Source organism: Lissotriton helveticus, chromosome 5_1, assembly GCF_964261635.1.
Source record: "Lissotriton helveticus chromosome 5_1, aLisHel1.1, whole genome shotgun sequence".
Taxonomy (NCBI): domain Eukaryota; kingdom Metazoa; phylum Chordata; class Amphibia; order Caudata; family Salamandridae; genus Lissotriton; species Lissotriton helveticus.
In genome coordinates, this window is record NC_136065.1 from 1,820,718,442 (window position 1) to 1,820,737,672 (window position 19,231).

At 45.0% G+C, this 19,231-nt stretch overlaps 1 protein-coding gene across 5 annotated transcripts in view; it reads right to left on the bottom strand.

Moving 5' to 3' along the window:
* GRN (granulin precursor) overlaps nucleotides 1-19,231 on the bottom strand; it is a 1,937,406-nt gene that overhangs the window by 1,392,063 nt on the left and 526,112 nt on the right. For all 5 annotated transcript variants that reach the window (XM_078645176.1, XM_078645173.1, XM_078645175.1 and 2 more), the window contains one exon: nucleotides 8,520-8,629. In XM_078645176.1, coding sequence (XP_078501302.1) covers nucleotides 8,520-8,629 — 110 coding nt within the window. The remainder of the gene's footprint in view (nucleotides 1-8,519; nucleotides 8,630-19,231) is intronic.

Below are 19,231 nucleotides of genomic sequence, written 5' to 3' on the forward strand. Positions count from 1 at the left end.
ACATAGGCCCGAGGAGGCCTGGTGACCAGCACACGGTCGCGGGGAGGGAGTAGCGGGCGGCCCACATAAACCAGAAGGTGCGCACTTGGGACCCGGGGACCTCTTCAAGCCCCCTGCAGTGAAGATCCGGTAGTAATATGGTTGGCAGTGGATCGTTGTGAGGGCACTGGATTGTGATTGTGGGATGGAGCGGGGCTGTGGCGGTCCCCCACAAGGAAGTTAGATGGACGCAATGCTTAGTCGGCGAGGGGGCCCCATCGCTGGCCCTTGAACGGACTTGCTGCCAACTGTGGCCCTGCTGTCTAGAGACTTAAAAAGCTTTGGTATTTGTGCTGAACACAACGGACAATATTTTAAACAGTGATTCCTGGAACAAGGATTAATTTCTTAAATGAATATAGACTCAATAGCAACTATATTTTGGGGACATGTCCAGCCGGACAGAGGTCTAATTTTTACTTGATCAATAATATTGGACAGTTTTAACAAAACTATACATAAAGTGGGACACAAGCCTGTGTCCTAGTTAGCAATATACAAACAGGGAGGGAGGGAACCAACAGGGGGTTCAGGCACAGCTGACTGTTACAAAAGGAAATGCACGACACAACAAAGCAACAAATCACGGGTTACACCTTTACACTTTCAATGAACCATTGTTTTTACATGTATAAGGTGCTTTTTAGGTGTCAACGGCGTTTCGATCCATCCATGAGGATATCTGGATCATCGAGACATGGGATACATGCCTATAATTGTATTAGCCTGTTTATCCCAAAGATTAAGGGGTTATAGGTACACTCATGGGCACTTAGACTGCAAACCAGCAAAATCATGTTCTTTCCAGATTTCACATTGAGAGTTTCCTGGAGGTGAAGCGGGCCCAACGAGACCAGGAAGTCAAATATGCAATGATGTTTCCCGCTAAGCTACGTGTTTAAGCCAATCGAAAGTCATGGTTTTTCACAAGCCCTGAAGAGGCCGGGGACTGACGTGATGGCTGGTGCATGGTTGAAAAGAAAGGAAAGAAGACACCCTCAGCGGCGGATGACAAAGCAGACTGGCGCCAGCAGAGACTATCCCCTCTGCATTCTGACTCAGACTCCCAGAGACACACGGGAGCTGACACAGTAAGACTGTATGGAGTCTGATATGGACTCTTGATGCCCGTACAGACTCTAGGGCGCATGGTCCAGGTACCATGGCCTCCAGAGAATGAGATCCTAGATCTCTAATACTGAGAGGGATAATGGGGCGGAGTTCTGATGCTTGCGTAAGGTGAATGATTTAGACTCTTAGGACTGCCCTAATATTTGAATAAGTCGCTTATGTCATTGATTGTTATGATAGCCCACTATACTTTGGAAGGGACTGTTTTCCTATAGAATTGCTAGCAGCACTACTAGTGATAATGTGGTTGTCACATGACCCCTGAGGTGGACCGTATGGGTGCCTCTACGCAGTAAACTGTTTAAGGGGTAGGGGTCGGATCGGGGAGAGGAGTTTGGTGTGTATAACAGATAAACGAGTTGAGAGTGGGGTTAATCACGTTCCCTGGAGTTGTTCATGGGTGGGCAACAGGCGCTCTGCATGTCGAGGGTGGCGGGCGGTTCTAGTCCCATTAAGCAGGGAGGCTGGGAGGGGGTGAGTTAGTTGGACTAAGGGAACTCTTGAGTTTAAATGGGTGGGAGGGCACCTTTGGGGGTATCATGCAGCAGAATAAAGTGATTACTTATATATGTACAGCTTGGTTGGTTTTTATGTTCACAGGGCAGCAGGAAAGGTTCTGTACCATAAGGTGACCATTGACAATCTGGGGGTCGCTCATGTGGAAGCAGGGAAGTGCCTGGGATGCTATGGGTTCTCCACAAATACCATTCTATCAATTAGAGGTTACGCTCAGATGTCACACATTGGAAAACGCTCCCCCTTACCTTGCCAGGATGTGTATCCTTATTTAAAATGCCTGCTCTACCGCGGTTTCTGTACGCGTTACAAAACACTCCCATCCCGGTGCCGGACTCCTATTTTACGCAGATTGATGCTGCAGTACGAGATTTATTGTGGGACAACAGACCACCTCGCATTGTCATGGCCAAGCTTACTATGGGATGGAGGGATAGGTCTGCCGGATATGCGCCTCTACTATCAGGCTTCACAACTGACTGCTATCAACCAATGGGTCTTTGGGCATCATGATGACCCCAGCTTTTGCACTGATCACTGGTTGTTAGGGAAAGGGGGCTACAACAGAGCACTGTGTACGAATCACAGGAAACTGTTTGACCGGTCTTCCGGCACGTACAGTAGAGGTGAGGTGTGGCATGGAGTGCAGAGGCTTAAGGGCTGGCAGGGCCGCCTCACATAGGTTACCCCCTGTGGGAGCCAGACATTCTGGGACGGCTAAGTGCCTGTGCAGGCTTTGATAAGTGGGATATAATAGGGATCTCCACGGTGGGTGATTTGTGGGTCAAGGGCAAGAAGGCATCGTTCTCAGATCTTTAAATTAAATATTGGGTAGCGCCGACATATTTCTCTACCTCCAGATCAGCCATGCCATTGACTCCGCCCTCCCTAAAGATACTCCCCTTCCAGACTATTCTCCCCTGGATCCTATGCTCCGCAAAGCCTCCCTCTTACATACAAGAAGTTGATCAATAACCGAGCCGATCCAATGTTGAGGCTGAGGGCGTCTTGGAAGACTTAGTTGGGGGAGCTACCCTATGAGGACTGGCTAGAGGCGCTGTCTTCGCCCCGGGATGTAGCCATCCTGATGCGGCTTCGCCTGGTGCAGCCTAAAATTCTTCACCAGGTATATTTTTATGCCACACTGCTACACAGATTAGGCAGGCGCCCTGATGCTCACGTTCCTGCATATCCTATGGGGTTGCCCTCACATACAGCAATACTGGACGGATGTCACCAGACAGTTGACTAGAACCTGTGACAAACCTATCCTCCCAACCCCCACACTGTCTCCTCAATATCTGGGAAGCAACCGACGGCACAAGAGCCGAACGGTCATGGGCCACAAAGGCGTGGAGTATAGCGAAACAAAACATTGCTCAGAAATGGGGTGTAGATACAATACCACTGCTAAATTGGGCAATAGATATGGACCATGCCAGGACTGCCAAAAAAACAGCATCTAAAGGAAGGGGGTGCCCACGTAATTGGGATCACAAGTGGGGGCGCTGAAACACATATAGAGGGGAGACAGAGTCTCGCAGACTGTAGAAGTGAGGAGGGAAAGACTCCAGACACTAGGGGAAGATGTTGGTGAGATATTGGCACAAGCAGCAGACAATTAGAAATAGATATGTATTGCCGAAGTTTCCTGACCCGGGTGCATGTAAGCGACCCACCTGTAGTTTATTATGTTATTATTGGAATATACTGTCCTGGACTTCTGCCGGATGTACGATGGGAAAACACTGCTGTAATCTTTTGAACACCTGTGCACAAGCTATCAATGCTTCGTCCTTATTGCTGCTTTTGTTTCTAATAAAAATTGTTTTATAAAAAGAAAAGTGACATCCGTAGTTTTATATGGACTAAACTGTTTAAATCTTTTTAAAGTGATATTTTGATTTATATAGGTTAGATTTTTATCATTTTGGTCTTGTTTTGATTAGATAAATATTGGATATTTTTTTAACTGGTGTGGGGTTCTTTTGTGGTGTTTTAACTGTGTTGCTGTTGGCAATGTATACAAATACTTTGCACATTGCCTCTGAGATTTGCCTGTCTGCTTGTGCCAAGATACCAAGGGGTGAGCAGGTGTTAACTTGGGTGTGTAACTCCATTCGCCCAACTAGAAGGAAGAATCCCTACTTGGACATAGTGCAAGCCATTACCAACTAGAGACCCCCATTTCTAACACAAAGTATCTGTCAGAAGCCAGTTTATTACGTAATGTTTGGCAGAAGTGTGAACAGATCTCCACATTGCAAATACCTTGAATGGGCATATTCGACACAAGGGCAGCCGTAGCTGCTTTCTTATGAATAGGATGATCATTTGGTTTAAACAGAACAAAAAGGTTATATGCCTTTTGAAATTGGAGTAAAGATGCAGCAAACAATTCAGTTCGCTATGGTTGGTTTTAAAGAAGCCAAACCTGTGCAAACAGTCAGTTTATGAACATTTGGTTGGACTGTGATCGATTAAGTCTAATCTAGGTAGTATCCCACAACTATCTTAACATCTAAGGAATGAAGAACTCTTTCTACTGGACAAAAATGGCTTGAAAAGAACGGAAGGAAGAGATGGGGTCTCTTCTACTACTTTAGGTCAAAAGGCAAGTAAAGTCCTTTCAGTATTTTTTGCTGGTTGAAGACCAGATGTGGCTCCTCCAAGCTGAGAGACTGAATCTCACTCAACCTTCTGACTCTGACTGATCAGCCTAATCCATTTACTGAAAAGGAGATTCATTAACTAGGCAAACACAATATTAAGTCTCAAGGAAAGAGTATTTTTACTGGGGGAATAACATTTGCTAGCCCTTCTATAAAATCCTTCATCGCAGGCACAGTGAAAAAAGAAGTCCAAGTAAAATGTTTCCCATCAGCTGATCACAGTCCAATCTAGGTTTTTGAAGAGAACTGAAAGCCAGATTTATCTAAAAGAAACTAAGGTAGCACCTCCGCTTTTTGACAGTTAAGTCAACTTGCTTCTGGACACACCATATATAACATTTCTTTAATCTAAAGGCATATTAGCAGCGAGCTGATCTCTACTTATTTTAACATTTTCATGCTGCCATTAGAAAGATTTTAGTAGTAGTATTGTAAGAACTAGGGACGCAGGCTTTCAATTTTAGAGTAAAGGCTGAGATGGAAAATTCTGCCCGAAATCCTGGAGAACTGGTTCAGTTTAGCACAAGTTTCCTGCAAGTGACAAGTGGAGTAAGTTTGGGTACCACCAGTTCCTCGGCCATACCGGTGCTAGGAGTGTCTACTTCATCTCACACTGCATTGCTTTTCTTATGACTTGACAGGGGAGGGGGCGTGTTGTTGCAGGGGGCCGATATTGCAGCTAAGCTGCAAAATCCGGCCCCTGGTAACAAAAACCCCCTAGGGGTGTAAAACCGGACCCCATTCTGGCGGCTCACCGGGGAAAAGCCTGCCCAGCCCAGTTACTGATTGTGTGCTGCATAAATACTTTAAACAGTGTCTGCAAGTTAAGCGTGACTGCTTTTGAGCCAACCTACTCGAGTGTTCAGCAAAGGTATATTTAGTAACTTTTTGTAGTTCAAGTGCACAAGTAGACAAGTATAGTGGCTGTTACTGGCTGTTACACTCCCCTCAACCCAATTTCAGTGTTAATAGCAGAAAGGAGTTTTGGAATGTCTTCAACAAATATAGGAGAATGGTACTGCACCTGGAACTGGGTGCCTGGATATGAAAGTGTGGCCTTTAGCAATCCCCTGTAGCGAACAGATTTCTAAACCACCCTAGTTGTGGAAGAGGTTTTGAAGAAACGCCTTGTCTAGCAGAGTTAGTCTGCTTTTGTATTCGGTCGACCCAGATGTTTCGCATTCAGAGAGATGTTGCTTCCTAATGCTTAGTACCAAATCTATAGTGAATCTCTTAACAGTTTGCATCTCTTACCGTGCTTGTTCATATAAAGTATGGTGGCTGTGTTGTTCATTAGGATGAACACTTTCCACTGATGCAGGTGAAAGACGTCCTTCAGAGCTGAACATACAGCTCTCTACTTCAGCATAGTAATGTGGTAGTTTCCCTGCAGGAGGCCATCTGCCCAGAGCTGAAAGATCTCCAATGTTAGCTCCTCAGACATCTAGTGATGCATCCGTGGCAAGATCGATGGATGCCAGAAGCTTCCAAGACAGAAGTCTCTTCTGCCTAATCATACTGCTGCATCACCACTCGAGATTCTGGATCGTCCAGTTTTTCAACTTGATTGCCAGTCTTTTCATTCAACTGATCTTCAAAGCAGTCTTTTAGTCGGCGCCAGTGCAGTCTGGCATGGGGAACAAGGAAAATGTGTGCAGCCATGCTACCCAGAAGATATGCCAACTCTCTAAGCTGCAGTTACTTTCAGAGCAGAAAAACATCATATAGATGTAGGAGTCTTTCCTCTTTCCAAGGGAACACTTGCCAAGAGAGAGTATCTTGTGGCTCCCAAATACCTTATTTTCTAAACTGGCTGGAGGATTGAATTGACTCGACTGATCTGAAGAACAAAGCTGCTGATGGCTAGAATAAGGCTCATTTCCTGCTGCAGTCTTGATGCAGAACTGGCTTCCAACTTTTTGGTGGAAGCTGCTACCACCGCCATGCATTTTGGGGAAAAAACTCTTGGAGACAACTTCAGGTCGAAAGGAAAAAAACTCAAATTTGGTAGAGCGTAACCCACTGTGAAGAGGAGGAACTTCCAATGTGTTTTAAACATGGGGAAATTAAACAAGTATCCTACAGATTTATCAATTCCATGCAATCTCCTTGGTAAAGATGGCAAAGGAGCAGCATCATTTAGGCTCCACCCCTACAAGTCACAGAAGCAATATATGTGTTCATGACACTATATAATCTGTGTGCTTTACCTTTATTAATGTAAAGTGAAGCACAAAAAATGTATTGAAGTGTATTCACTGTACACAACAGATTTATATATGTGTTCTAATGCTTAGAAAAACACGAAGATTTGAAGTTCTCATTCACATCTCCACTTTTATTTCAGGATACACTGCCTTTATTGAAAGTATATTGCATATGTAATTAGGAATTCATTTATTCACACTTAGCTTGACTAGGCCTCTATTTCTTAACAAAAAAATTATTTTTCCTTGCTCCGATGTTCTTTTCCTTTGCAGATACATTTTCATTATTTCATAGCTGGAGAAATGAGTATTGTGTATTAGAGACAGTGAGGCCCAAGACTGTAGCGGCTGCTGTTAGCGAAAGGTTGTGAGGCAGAGCAGGGGACAGCAACAAAACAAACGATAACTTACCTGCCACCTGCCGCTCTGCTGTTCTTCTGCTGCTGGTGCACAGGCTCCCCTGCACCCGTCCAAACCCTGCTGTCATGCTGGTAATATAATTACTCAGCATGAGAGAAGCACCGGGATTGGTCTGAGCGGGCTGGTTTTGCACTCCTACAGGGACTGGGTGCCTGTGCCTGCAGTTCTCCACCCAGTGTTGCAACACAGCTTGTGTTGGAATCTGCAGTGCCAAGACAGACAAACCAACCAACATGCGCACTTGCTGTGCCCACCACTCCTCCTCCATGTTTGTTGCTGCAATCAGGGTGGCCCGCACCCAAGACTGCTTTGAGAAGAAATATGAAGCAATAATAAAATTGTTTTATCATCATTTTATTTTTCATGATGGCAATTGCATCTTCTGGTTCCAGCAATGGGGTGACGCTCCTCCGCCATAACAGAGGAGCAGTTGCAGGCCTGAGAAGAGCTATCTTGGCAAGAACGGGACAATTTAAGAAGTAGAAGTTTGCCTATTCATTGGGTTTCAGTACCGAAGGGGCCTAAGATTAACTTAGTAGTTCAAGCTCTGTGAGATGGGAAAATCAACATGTTGCAGATGCACACTGTCTGAAAGAAGTAATTAGGCTTTTGGTGACATATTAAGAGAGACAGATGCTTCTGGAACCTTTTGGTCTTAGTGTTCACACTGTTAGACAGTACAGCAGTCCCCTACTGACCAGTACAGACCTAACTGCTTCCTTTTGCCTTTGCGAGTGTATGGATTCATGCTAAACACCGATTACCCTCATCAGAAGACATCTACTGGAGTCCTCACTATGCGGACACCTTCCTTCCTTTATTTCCAAAATCCTTTGAGACCATTTATGCTAATCCATTCTCATTCTAGTTTAGCGCCTGGATTAGATGACAGTTAAATCTGTTCATGTTTACAAAGGAGGATCGGAGATTCTTTAAGGAACGTTAATTCCCGTTTCTTAGTATATGTATTGCTGTGATTGCATTCTTTGAATGCCTTATGGTACAGAGACTGAACCTTTTGCGGCATTTCAGCTTTCCTGTTATGATTCAGTATCTTTATACTGTGATATTGATATGCACATAAATTGGACTACTAAATTGCAAAACACCTACTAAACTTTACCCAATGACTCCTAAACAGATTTCTTCCTTGAGCCTACGATACCCATCCAGATTCTGCACTTTTCCTCGTGACTACTGTATTCCGATGACCTAATGTTTTTGACTTCAGTACAGACGCCAACCTGACACTACATGACCCTACAGTTTTCTAAACGATAATTCTGTTCATTGATTTATCTCCTCTGCTCTAATATTCAACAGGGAAGGAATCTGCAGGTAGAAGTATCCATTATAAATAGGTTTGCCCAAATTCCAGGGTTACACTAAGCGGGTATAACAATGGTGAACCAGCCATGTTCCTGTTCAAGGATTCAGCAAAGTGGGAAAGATACCCAAATACAGCCAGATGGATGACTGTTACTGGCTATAAAGCAAGTTACCAGCAACAGCTGCTCTGAAATATGGTACTTACATCAACAATAGGACAGCAGCCATAATGCTGCTCACTGATCTTGCAGCAGGTGGTTCCATCAGGACAGGAGGATCCATCACCACACAACACTCTTGCTGGTGTATTGTCCCCTGAAGAAGAACACATTTTAGTTAAATGGACTCTATAATCAACACAGCAGTAACATCACAGAAATTAACACAACACTTGCAAAAATTACTTCCTTGTCACTGCACTATTTTACCATCCCTCACCTAGTATGTTTCACCCTGCATATTCCTTTTAGAAAGCACAAGGCCAAGGAAGCGAAATAAAAAACCTAACTCCTCAACTACATATAATCTAGTGTACTGCTGCTCTTGGGAGTAATAAACCATTAACTGTTAATTTGTGCAAAGCCATAATTCACATTAAATTCAGACATCAAACGGCAGCATTGCAGCTGCTTCCTCTTAGGGCCATCACCTAGCTCCATGCAGTAAGGACACGTTATTCAGTTTTGTCATGTGTTTAAGGAGTTGTAGTCATGGCTTGCTTCCTCTGAACCAAATAGACTTTCACTAGGAGCAAAAATGCCACTGAAAATAAAAAGCCTTAACAGAACGAACAGGATGCATGCATACATTTTTTTTAAAGACTAGCCAGTGCTTAATTTGTAAATGAAAATGCTGGTACCTCAGATCAGAAACCCGCGGCCATTGCAATCAAGTTTCAGTGAACCCAATACCAAGCCTGCATAGTCAATCCACCTCATGCCTCTTTAACTCATACCAAGTGCTCCCTGCTCCATTTTGGTTACTCTTTCAGGTTCCTTCTTTCTCGGTTTGTGATGGCTTTAGTCTCTTCCTCCTTTCTGTGGTTTCTCTCATGCCCTCTTTAATATCTGATGCGGAAAAATGAGTGATGGTCCTAAAATAAAAGTGCCAGAAGATGGTGCGTTTTGCTCTGTTGAAGATGTGGTGAGGGCAGGGGTCAGATGGTGAGACGGAGTCGATGGTTTTGATGGTGTAGTCGTTGGTCCCAGAGAGCAGGCAGTTGGTGGGGTTGGAGGGTGGTGAGTCTTCAGTGTCGGCGGCTGTTGGGAGGGTCTGGGTGTTGAAGCTGTCGTGGATGTCAGCTATCATGCGGCGACAGAATGTGGCTAAGGAGTCGCATAGGTCTTGCGACAGCAGATGTCATTGGAGCTGGGGTTGGAGCGTTCCTTCACGATGTTGAATAATTCTTTGCTGTTGTGTGCATTGTTGACTATGCGTTCCTTGAAGGAGGTCCTTTTGGTGGCAAGAATGAGTTGGTGCGGCTGCGGTTCTTTAGGGATGCGTTGTTGTCCGGTGTCTGTTTGTGGCACCACTTTTTCCTAGAGTCTATGGCAAGTCTGCTTGGATTACTGGAGTGAGCACAGTCAGGCGGAGCTGCTGGGGAAGAGCTGATCTCTGACCGAGGGTCAGGGGTCTAGTTGTCACTCCCCGCAGCAGTCACCATTTAAGTAGGGGAGGGGGGTGGACGTGCAGCTGAGAGCGGGGCGGGTTGCGGCAGGAAAAGCAACGCTGTACCAGCGCTAAGGGCTACAAGGAGAATGAAGGGAAAATTAGCAAAAATAAGCCAACAAAAATTACAGGAGCGGGACCCAGCAGGGAGAGGTCTCGAACCCTGCCTGGGTAGGACCGTAGACTGAGCGCAGCCAGGCAGAGCTGCTGGGGAAGAGCTAATCTCCGACCGTGGGTAACATCTGTCTTTTGACTTTATCACTAGTGCGTATTTGGGCCGCTAAAGTAAGCTGAGTAACAGAAAGACTGCGCATGTCCACTGGAAGTTAACCCGGAATAATGACATAGATGTTGAACAAGAGCCAAGGTCGCAAAGTAATATACCCTGGGAACGGATGGTGAAAAGTTCAGCAAAGTGAACTTTTGTTCAGGCTATTAAAATAATGTTGCAAATAAAATGTGAATGCGGTTGTGAAATAAAATTATGATTAAAAATTAAGGGGATGGGTTTGTGAACAATGGTCAATCTGATTTAAAATGAAATAAAAATTGGGTTTATATAGCGCACTTCTACCCTGAGGCCTCGTACAGAGCCAGTTAATGAGCGTTCGTGAAAGAGAAAAGTTTTCAGGAGTCTGCGGAAGATCTGTAGGTTGGGTTCGCTGCCCAGAGTGGGGAGCAAGGAGTTCCAAAAAATGGAGGCATTCCAAGAAAAGGAACGTCCACCACATCTGGTTCTAAGTACTTTCCTTATGGTAGCGAAGAAGGACGTACTAGAACGCAGACTTCTAGAAGGTTGATAGGGGTAACAAGAGAGCGAATCATCGCGGGTCCTGATTTCCACATGAGCTAAGCAAATAGCCTTGAATCGGATTCTGGAGTGGATTGGCAGCCAGTGGAGCTTAGATGACATGTAAGCATGCTGTGATCTCCTCCCCCCACCCCCGACCAATTAGATCTCATATTTTTACGATATTGAAACTTTAGTGGGTGGAACATGAAGAACGAAGGGTATAATTGAGATAGCTTTAGTTAGTTAGTTAGTGAGTCCAGATGCTGTGAGCTTGGAGTGGGAGATGCTGATGTTGGGAGAGATGCTGTGAGATGCTGATGAAGAGCCGAATGCAGAACCTTCTATCTAATTTAATTGGGTGAGATAAGATCGTGGAAGATTCGAGGAGGAAGAGAGTGTCAGAGGGGTGCAGCGTAACCGTCCGTATTCTAGAGAGGTCACCAATCCTGTCCTGAAGTCCTCGTCACCGGATCTATCCCAGGGGACCCTAACCAGCCCTTTGGCCAGGGGGTTGGTCTTCACACCATTCTTGGTAATTAGATTTTCACGCTATTTGTAGATGTACTTTTCTCTGTCCTCTCCCTTTGAGCATTGATCATTGCATGAGTCCAAAGTAAGTGTTTGATAATTAATTGAATTTTGCCTCCTAAGAATGATGGAGACTGCACTGTGCATTTGAGATGGTTCAAATGAGTTTGAAATTTAGATAAAGATTTAAAACCTTCGAGTCTGTGGTCATTTACATTGAATAAACAGTTGTATGTTATTTTTCACCATCAACTAGTTCAACTAATGGTCCATTGACCAAAGGAAAGAACTTTTGATCAGCGAAAGGTTAGTTAGGAGTATTAAATAACTAATTTTGAAAACTGTGGAAAAATGATAAACTTTGACTCCAGCGGTTTACTCAACTGTGTGTGTGTTTATGGGCCCAGGTGAGTATATGCTAGGGGAGTATCTGTTTTTGGTACACCGCTGGATCAGTTTTCTGGTAGCAGAGTTATGGTTATTATTGACTAATTTGGTGATAAATTGATTTATGTTTAACAGAAAGAGTTAGCATCTTGTTTTAGGTTGTCTGGAAATACCGGGAAAATGAATTGCGGGTGGTGACCGAAGCCAAACTGCAGTCAGGTTACAAGTCTGTTGGAATAATACTTAGAAGCTACGTAGGGTTGCAGTATTAAACTAGGGACTATTTTGTATAAAAGTAGTGAGAGTGATAGCAGAGGGTTCGCTGGTGAAACTTTGGTCTTATTTCCCAGTAGGGGTAACACTGCAGTAGTAACAGGTTCTCCCAAGCTTGAATGAAGGGTAAAACAGAGGTTTTACTCTCAGTAGAAGAGGAGTAATTCTGGAACTAGAGAGTAAGTTGTAATCTATCCTTTATTTAGTGGAACAGAGTAGCAAATGTTTTTATGTTACCAACGGATTTTATTTTAAGAAAAGTAAAGAAGGAAACTGCTACCTAACAGTATGCATATGTTTTTGGCATGTAGAGCTGTAGATCCGTATACTTGTGCATAGATCGCCATCTGGTGTTGCGTTTGGATGTTTGCACTTTGTTATTGTAGAAGTCTTTGTAGTCACGAGATAGGAGACTCCTCCTTTGGTTAGTAGTGCGCATGGGCATTGACTCCATCACCAGATGTTTTCGCCATAAAGGGTGATGATTGAGTTAGGAGGAAATAGAAAAAGATGTCCATGTGTAATGTATGCAAGTAAGATAGTACCTCAACACATAGGTATCCGGGGAGGCGGGTGGGCGTATACTGATCTACAGCTCTACATGCCAAGAACAGGTGCATACTGGTAAGTAGAATTTTCCGTTCAAGGCATATGAGCTGTAGATCGTATACTTGTGCATAGACTATACAGCAGTTACCCAGTTAGCGGTGGCTACCTGTATGTGTTGCTGTAGTTTGAAACAGAGTTCTTAGTACAGCCTGGCCCACACTAGCTTGTTGTGCCTGCAAATCTAAACAGTAGTGTTTTGTGAAAGTGTGCGGTGTGGATCATGTTGCGGTTTTGCAAAAGTCATCCATGGTAATGCCATGTATGCCCCTAGCATGCGTGTAGAATGCGCTTTAGGGGGAATGGACAATGTACGCTTTGCATCTTGGTAGCATATTAGGATGCATTTGAGGATCCACCTGGCAATTCCAGCTTTTGATATTGGATTGCCCTTGTGTGGTGGTGAGAAAGCTACAAAAAGTTGTTTAGTTTTCCTGAAAGTTTTTGACCTTTCAATGTTGTAAAAACTAGCTCTTGACATCAAGATCATGAAGAGACCGTTCTGCTACTGAGTCTGGTTGAGGAAAAAAGACTGGTAGCTCAACAGACTGGTTCAGGTGAAAACCCGAAACTACTTTTGGTAAGAATTTATGGTTTGTCCCAAGAACCACTTTGTTGTGATGTATTTGCAAAAATGGTTCTTGTATGATTAATGCCTGGAGTTCACTCACTCTTCTTAGAGATGTGATCGCTACAAGGAAAGATACTTTCCATGTGAGGAATGTAACGTATAGTTTACCTGTCGGTGTAGTTTTGCAGCTTGAAGACTTTCTGGATTCTCTATGCTGTGCATTATTCCACCATCTAGTGGTTTGGTCCGGAATTGTAGTCTCCTTTTTTCCGTGGCCCAGGCAGGTGTCGACATACCACCATTTGGTGTCCTTTGTGACGTCGACGAGCTTCTTCCGGAAGCTCCCACCTTTGGTCGCCATCTTCAGATTCTTTTATCTTGTGTTTTTCTTGTTTTCCCTCTTATGTTTAAAGTCTTGTTCATCTTTAGTCACTTTCCTCCAGTCTCATCTTTCTGGCGGAGGAGGGCGGGTTCGCTAGTTAATCCAGAAAGTCTTCAAGCTGTAAAACTACACCGACAGGTAAGAAACGACTCGTTTTGCAGCATGAATCTTTCTGCATTCACTATGCTGTGCATAGACTTTGTAGAGGTTTGTCCTTGTGTTGGCTGGGTGGAAGATGAGCACTGGTTACTGAATAGGTGCTGTAAGACCTTCTGTCCCACTTGCGCTTCTCTGTTTATTTGGATATCCACGCAGTAGTGCTTAGTGAACGTGTGCACTGAAGACCATGTTGCCGCTTGGCAAATGTCTTGAATTGGCATGTTGGCCACAAACGCAATTGTTCCTCCTTTCTTCCTGGTTGTGTGAGCATGAGCTGCTCCTTGTAACATATGCCCATCTGGTTTGGTTTGTGGCATAGTTGTAAGGCCTCCCGTTGGGGGGCTGCTATTACCTGCGTCTCATTTGCGTGTTGGATGCCTGCTGGTGCACTGTGATCCGGGCCTGCCACAATTCCTAATGCCTCTGATTTGTGCGGTCCGCCACAACGACCTGAAGTCATCCTGACACCTTGCCCTGCCCTTGCATTGGTCGTATGAGGTTTCCCCCTCATTACATTCCAGAGGCTACTCTTAGTTTACTGCCTGCAGTCACCGCGTCTGCCACATTACGGTGCTTGCCACGTGTTGACCCTGCTACCTTGCACTTTGGCTGAGAGTCTCCCACGTGTTTAGAGATCACCCCTTCATCCTTTGGCCGAGTCTTACTGCCAGATTTGCTCTCTCGTTGTCAGGTCCCCTTTTCTTTCTCAACAGGATGGGGAAGAAGGACCCTAAACAAAGTAAGCTACAATTTGATAAAGCTGCTGGCGCCGCGTCGGATGTCCCTGCTGGTCAGTCGGACGAGGCTGCGTTCCCACGTGACGCTGAAGGCCCAGCCTCCCTTGCCACGGCCATGTTAGCTGAAATGAGAGCCGGTTTGAAGGCGTTGGATGGTCGTTTTGATGACCCAGACAAGAAGTTGGCAGACATGGGGACTAAAATTCAGGCACATGATCGGTGGCTGGATGTCATAGAGGCAAGGGTCGGACGTCGAGGACGGTGCTACATCCTCCTTGAAGCGGATGGAGAAGATCTTCAAGGATGTAGCTATCAAGAAAGGATTTGGAGGCTCGCAGCCGCCGAAACAAAATCCGAATGATTGGAATTCCGGAGACGACCACCACTGGCCGAATGGACACTTTCGTGGAACAACTATTGGCGGAGCTGTTCGCAGGGAAACGTTCACGCAGGGCTTCGTGGTTGAGCACTCCCATAGATCGCCCAGGCATTCAAACGAGGGCCATCATTGCCAGGCTTATGAATTTCAGAGCCAGGGATGCTGCTCTCAGCTCATGACTTGGGAGTTGTCCAATGGCAGGGGAACAAATTGGCTTTTTCCCTGACTTTACCATCATGGTCCAGGAGGTGAGGCGTAAATTCCAAGGGGTCACGGCAGCTTTGAAGAACTTGGGGCTCAGATATGGCATGCTGTACCCAGGGATATTAAAGGTGGATGTGGACGGCAGGTTTTGTGTGTTTGACACTCCAACGGAGGCGCAAGAATTTTGCCAGGAATATAAGAAGAACCGTGCTGGGGTGTCTGGTGTGCCACGATCTGCCTCCCTGCCACAGGGGGACTCACAGACCAGCGTTGAGCTCTTCTCCCAACCCGGGACTGGTTAACTGATTTTTTCACATTTCTTCATTGTGTTCTGCTATGCGCAGTTTATTCACACATTTTTCTTCTATGCGATGATGTTATCTGTTCTATTGCCCGGCTGGCGTAGCGTTGCCATGCCCTATGGTGAATACCCCAGTGTCCTTATTTAGTGTTTTAGCTTTGCAATGTGCTTCTTTTGCTCCTACAGGTGTGTTAATGTTTGCATTGCACATGCACTCTGCTAGTAATTCTGGGATGAGCCTCTTTGGGGTTTTTAGGAGGCTGGGTGGTGGGTGGAGGGGGGGGGGGGGGTTGTTTGTACAGTCTCAATGGTTTTTGCAGTCTATTTGCTCCAGTTATTAAGGTATGGCGTGACTCAGGCATGCATTGCAACGCGTTTGATGTGAAGATGTCTCATTGGTTACACTAGGAAATCTGCCCGGTCCTTCGGGCTTTCTCTGATATGGAATGTTAGAGGACTAAACAATACTAGAAAGTGTAGGCAAGTCCTCAACTATATTGTACGACATAACCTAGATATTGTGTTCATGCAGGAGACGCATTAGTCAGCTTCCGACCACACTCTTGTTGCAGCAAGTTGGGGTACCCATAGGTTTTTTCCAATTACAGTCGCTATGCTCGGGGGGTTGCAATCTTCATACACAAACGAGTTCCTTTTGCACTTCACAAAACCTTGCTGGATGCACAGGGCCGTACCCTGATCATCACTGGTTCATTGATGGGGCATTAGGTTTCCTTGGTCGGGGTTTATGGCCCTAATATAGACTCCCCAGCCTTTTTCCATGAATTACAGGTACGGCTCCTGGCGCTTGCCCCTGGGCTACTGAACCTAGGGGGTGATTTAAATGTATTGTTAGACCCAACTAGAGACAGCACTTCCAATTCCCCGGATACGAAACCTTGTGCTCGGCAAGCCCTCAAAGACCTATGTGCTCAGTTTTCTTTGATAGACGTTGAACACAAATTGCATTCACATCTTCCGGACTTCACACACTTCTCGGGGTTTCATAACACATGGACCAGGATAGATTATTGGTTGGTTTCTCCGGGGGTGGCGGGTGGTATACTTACCCTTCCCCGCACACTTTCAGACCACTCCCCGGTGGTGTTACAATTGAATATCCCCAGGCCGAGGGGTTATGAGAGGTAGTGGTGGTTTCCCGGAAGTGCACTGTTAGATCCGGTTATTAATGAGGAAGTCAGCAGGCGATTGAGGACTATTTTGACATTAACACAGGGTCTGTGGACACTTGGGCGGTACTCTGGGAAGGCTTCAAGGCATATATTAGAGGAATCTACATTGCCAAACACGCTGGGGTCCTGCGAGATCTCCGCTCCACTTTCAATTGCATTGAAGTTGATATTGCTGCTTTAGATCTTGAACTACTTGCCACGGTCTCCAGTACGGGAGAGGCAAGACGTCTAGCTTTGCTGCTTGATTTTAGAGAGGCGGCGGAGCAGGAGTTGTTCCTCAGTAAGCAGCATGCTGCGCGGCAATATGGCGAGGGCGAACGACCCGGTAAACCATAGGTCTTCAAACTGTGGGGCGCTCCACCCTACCACTTCACCTTTAATTATTGCTTCCAGGCGCCAACGCTTATTAGGCTGGAAGGGCTTCAGCCCCTCCTTCGTGCCTCAGCCCGGGCTGCTGCTGCTGGGGGGTTTGATGGGCAGTGTCTGGAGTGTAATCTCCGACACGACCGAGTTTTTCACAGGTCTTTCACAAGACCATGTGTATATTTACATAGTATTGTAAACTGGGTACAATGGCAGTTTGTTTTCTGGTTTCAGTACCCCCTGAGCCCCCATTCTGCTATTACTTACGTTTGACAGCAAAGCGGATTTCGGATGCAGAGCAATTGTGCGCATCAGTTTTTACAAGGAAATGGCAAATGAGTCTTGGAAATCCACTGCTCTCATTTTCTTTTTTTTCTTTTTTTAATACTTTTTATTGCAGTTTCAGGTACACAGTGTTCACATGTTGAATTTGAGAGACATATTAGAAAGTGTACATTATCAAAGCCTTAAACAGCATTCTCTTGAGACACCGAAAGGGCAAGGATTGGTCTCAAATGGCAGCTATGTGAAGTTGTCTCACCTCAATCGAACAGAATGTCCAAAATTGTTTTGCACACTAAATTTGCGAAAAGCTGCAAAATACGGTGACGGTTTTAAAAAAAATACCTGAAAGTTATCAAGAAATGGGGACGTAGAGCAGGAACAATGGTGGTGTATAGAAAAAGAGGGGTAAGAATAGAGCAGAGAGTAAAGGTGCAATTAGAGCGAAATAGAATAGAAAGGAGGCGTATGGGGAAGAAAAAGAATAAGAGGAAGGGGAAAGAGAAGGTAAGAGGGTGACAAGGTTTCAGTGCTTCACCTCCTAACTCACTAAGGGAGGTTAAATGAGTTGGAAAAAAGAGCGATAGAGGGCACAAAGGGAGTGAGGTGAATATGGTGTAAATTGTAAGACGGAGTGAGGGTTAAGGCAGTAACTAGATATTAAGACCATGGAGCGAGCCGAAAAGAGTGAGAAAGTGAGAAAGAAACAGCAATAGAACAAAAGAGACTGTAGAAGAGAAGAAAGGGGGAGCGAAAAGTAGGAGGCAGAAGGGAAAGACGAAAGATAGGGGAAAATAATAAAACATATGGGAGGAGAAACAAGGATGGGTGTAAACTCCTTAGTTTACAATTAAACAAATGTGGGATTTCGTAATTATTCCCCAGCTTCTGAAAATACAATAATTCTGCTGGAGTGAAAAACAGATTGCACATTTCTACAGATTACACAGGTCTGCCATTTGTCTAGAATGCAGACAGGCCAAAGACCTTCACATAACCATTCAAACAATCAGGAAGCAAAGATGTGGATGCACTAGTGAGTCAATTGAAAGGCACTATACAGGACCTGGAACAGATAGAATACAAGTTATTTAAAATGCACGATAACTTGCTGCCTTACTGAATTACTGCCATGGCATTCATTGCTTGGACCATCCATGGACTTTGGTTTAAGCATAAGAGGGACATGCGCGTCACTCCCAAAAGACTACTCTAAAGGCTCAAAATGTTCCTTTTATTACTACTGGTGCACACTTCGCTACAAACACTTGCAAAATCCACTCTCGCAAAGGAGGAGCTAACGTATACATCTTTTCTACCTCGTTCCATGGTTGTTGGACCTATTGCAACAAGCTCCAGCCCTACCTGGAAAGTAAGCATAACACCTGTTGACATTAAAGGCTTTCAGAGAATTTCATACCACAGGATAATTACATTAAGTAGTTTAATGCCCTAGAATTTCTACAAAACAATGCAATAACAGTCTGGAATTATGTCTAATTGTAGGCAGAAATCAGGCATTCACTGGTAGAGGCCAGATAGTGTACTGGCTTCCTGTGTATGACAGCTGCCCCGCGCCAACTTGATTGAGCCAAAGAACCAGTATATCACACACTCCAAGAACCAAACTCCAAGCAGAATACCTGGAAATGAAGGGGATGGTCTCAGAATACTGAGAGCATAAATTGCAAGAAGGAGACCAAAAGCTGGGAGACATTCTAGGACTCTCGTCGCTCACTCGGGGCAACCTGCATTGCCAGTGAAAGCATTCATAACAATATGTCTGTAACCTGATCATTAAACTGAGTGGAATTTGTGGTGTTCCCTGGAAATACTAGTAGGATAGATGCATGGGACTGCCCTTTCCCATCTTACTGAGGGATGGCTATGATTTCAAATTGCCATGCAGATGTTGAAATAAGAAACACTGTCTTCTCCACAACCCTTGACTTAAGAAGACAGTGTGCGGAGCCTGCTCTATGACAGAGACGCTGATGTAGTTTGTAGCCACCTGTGAAAAAACAGCACCGGTTTTGGTGTGGATAGAAGGCGCTTTAGAAGTCTCCAAAGTTTATGGTGTAGGTTTTGGCT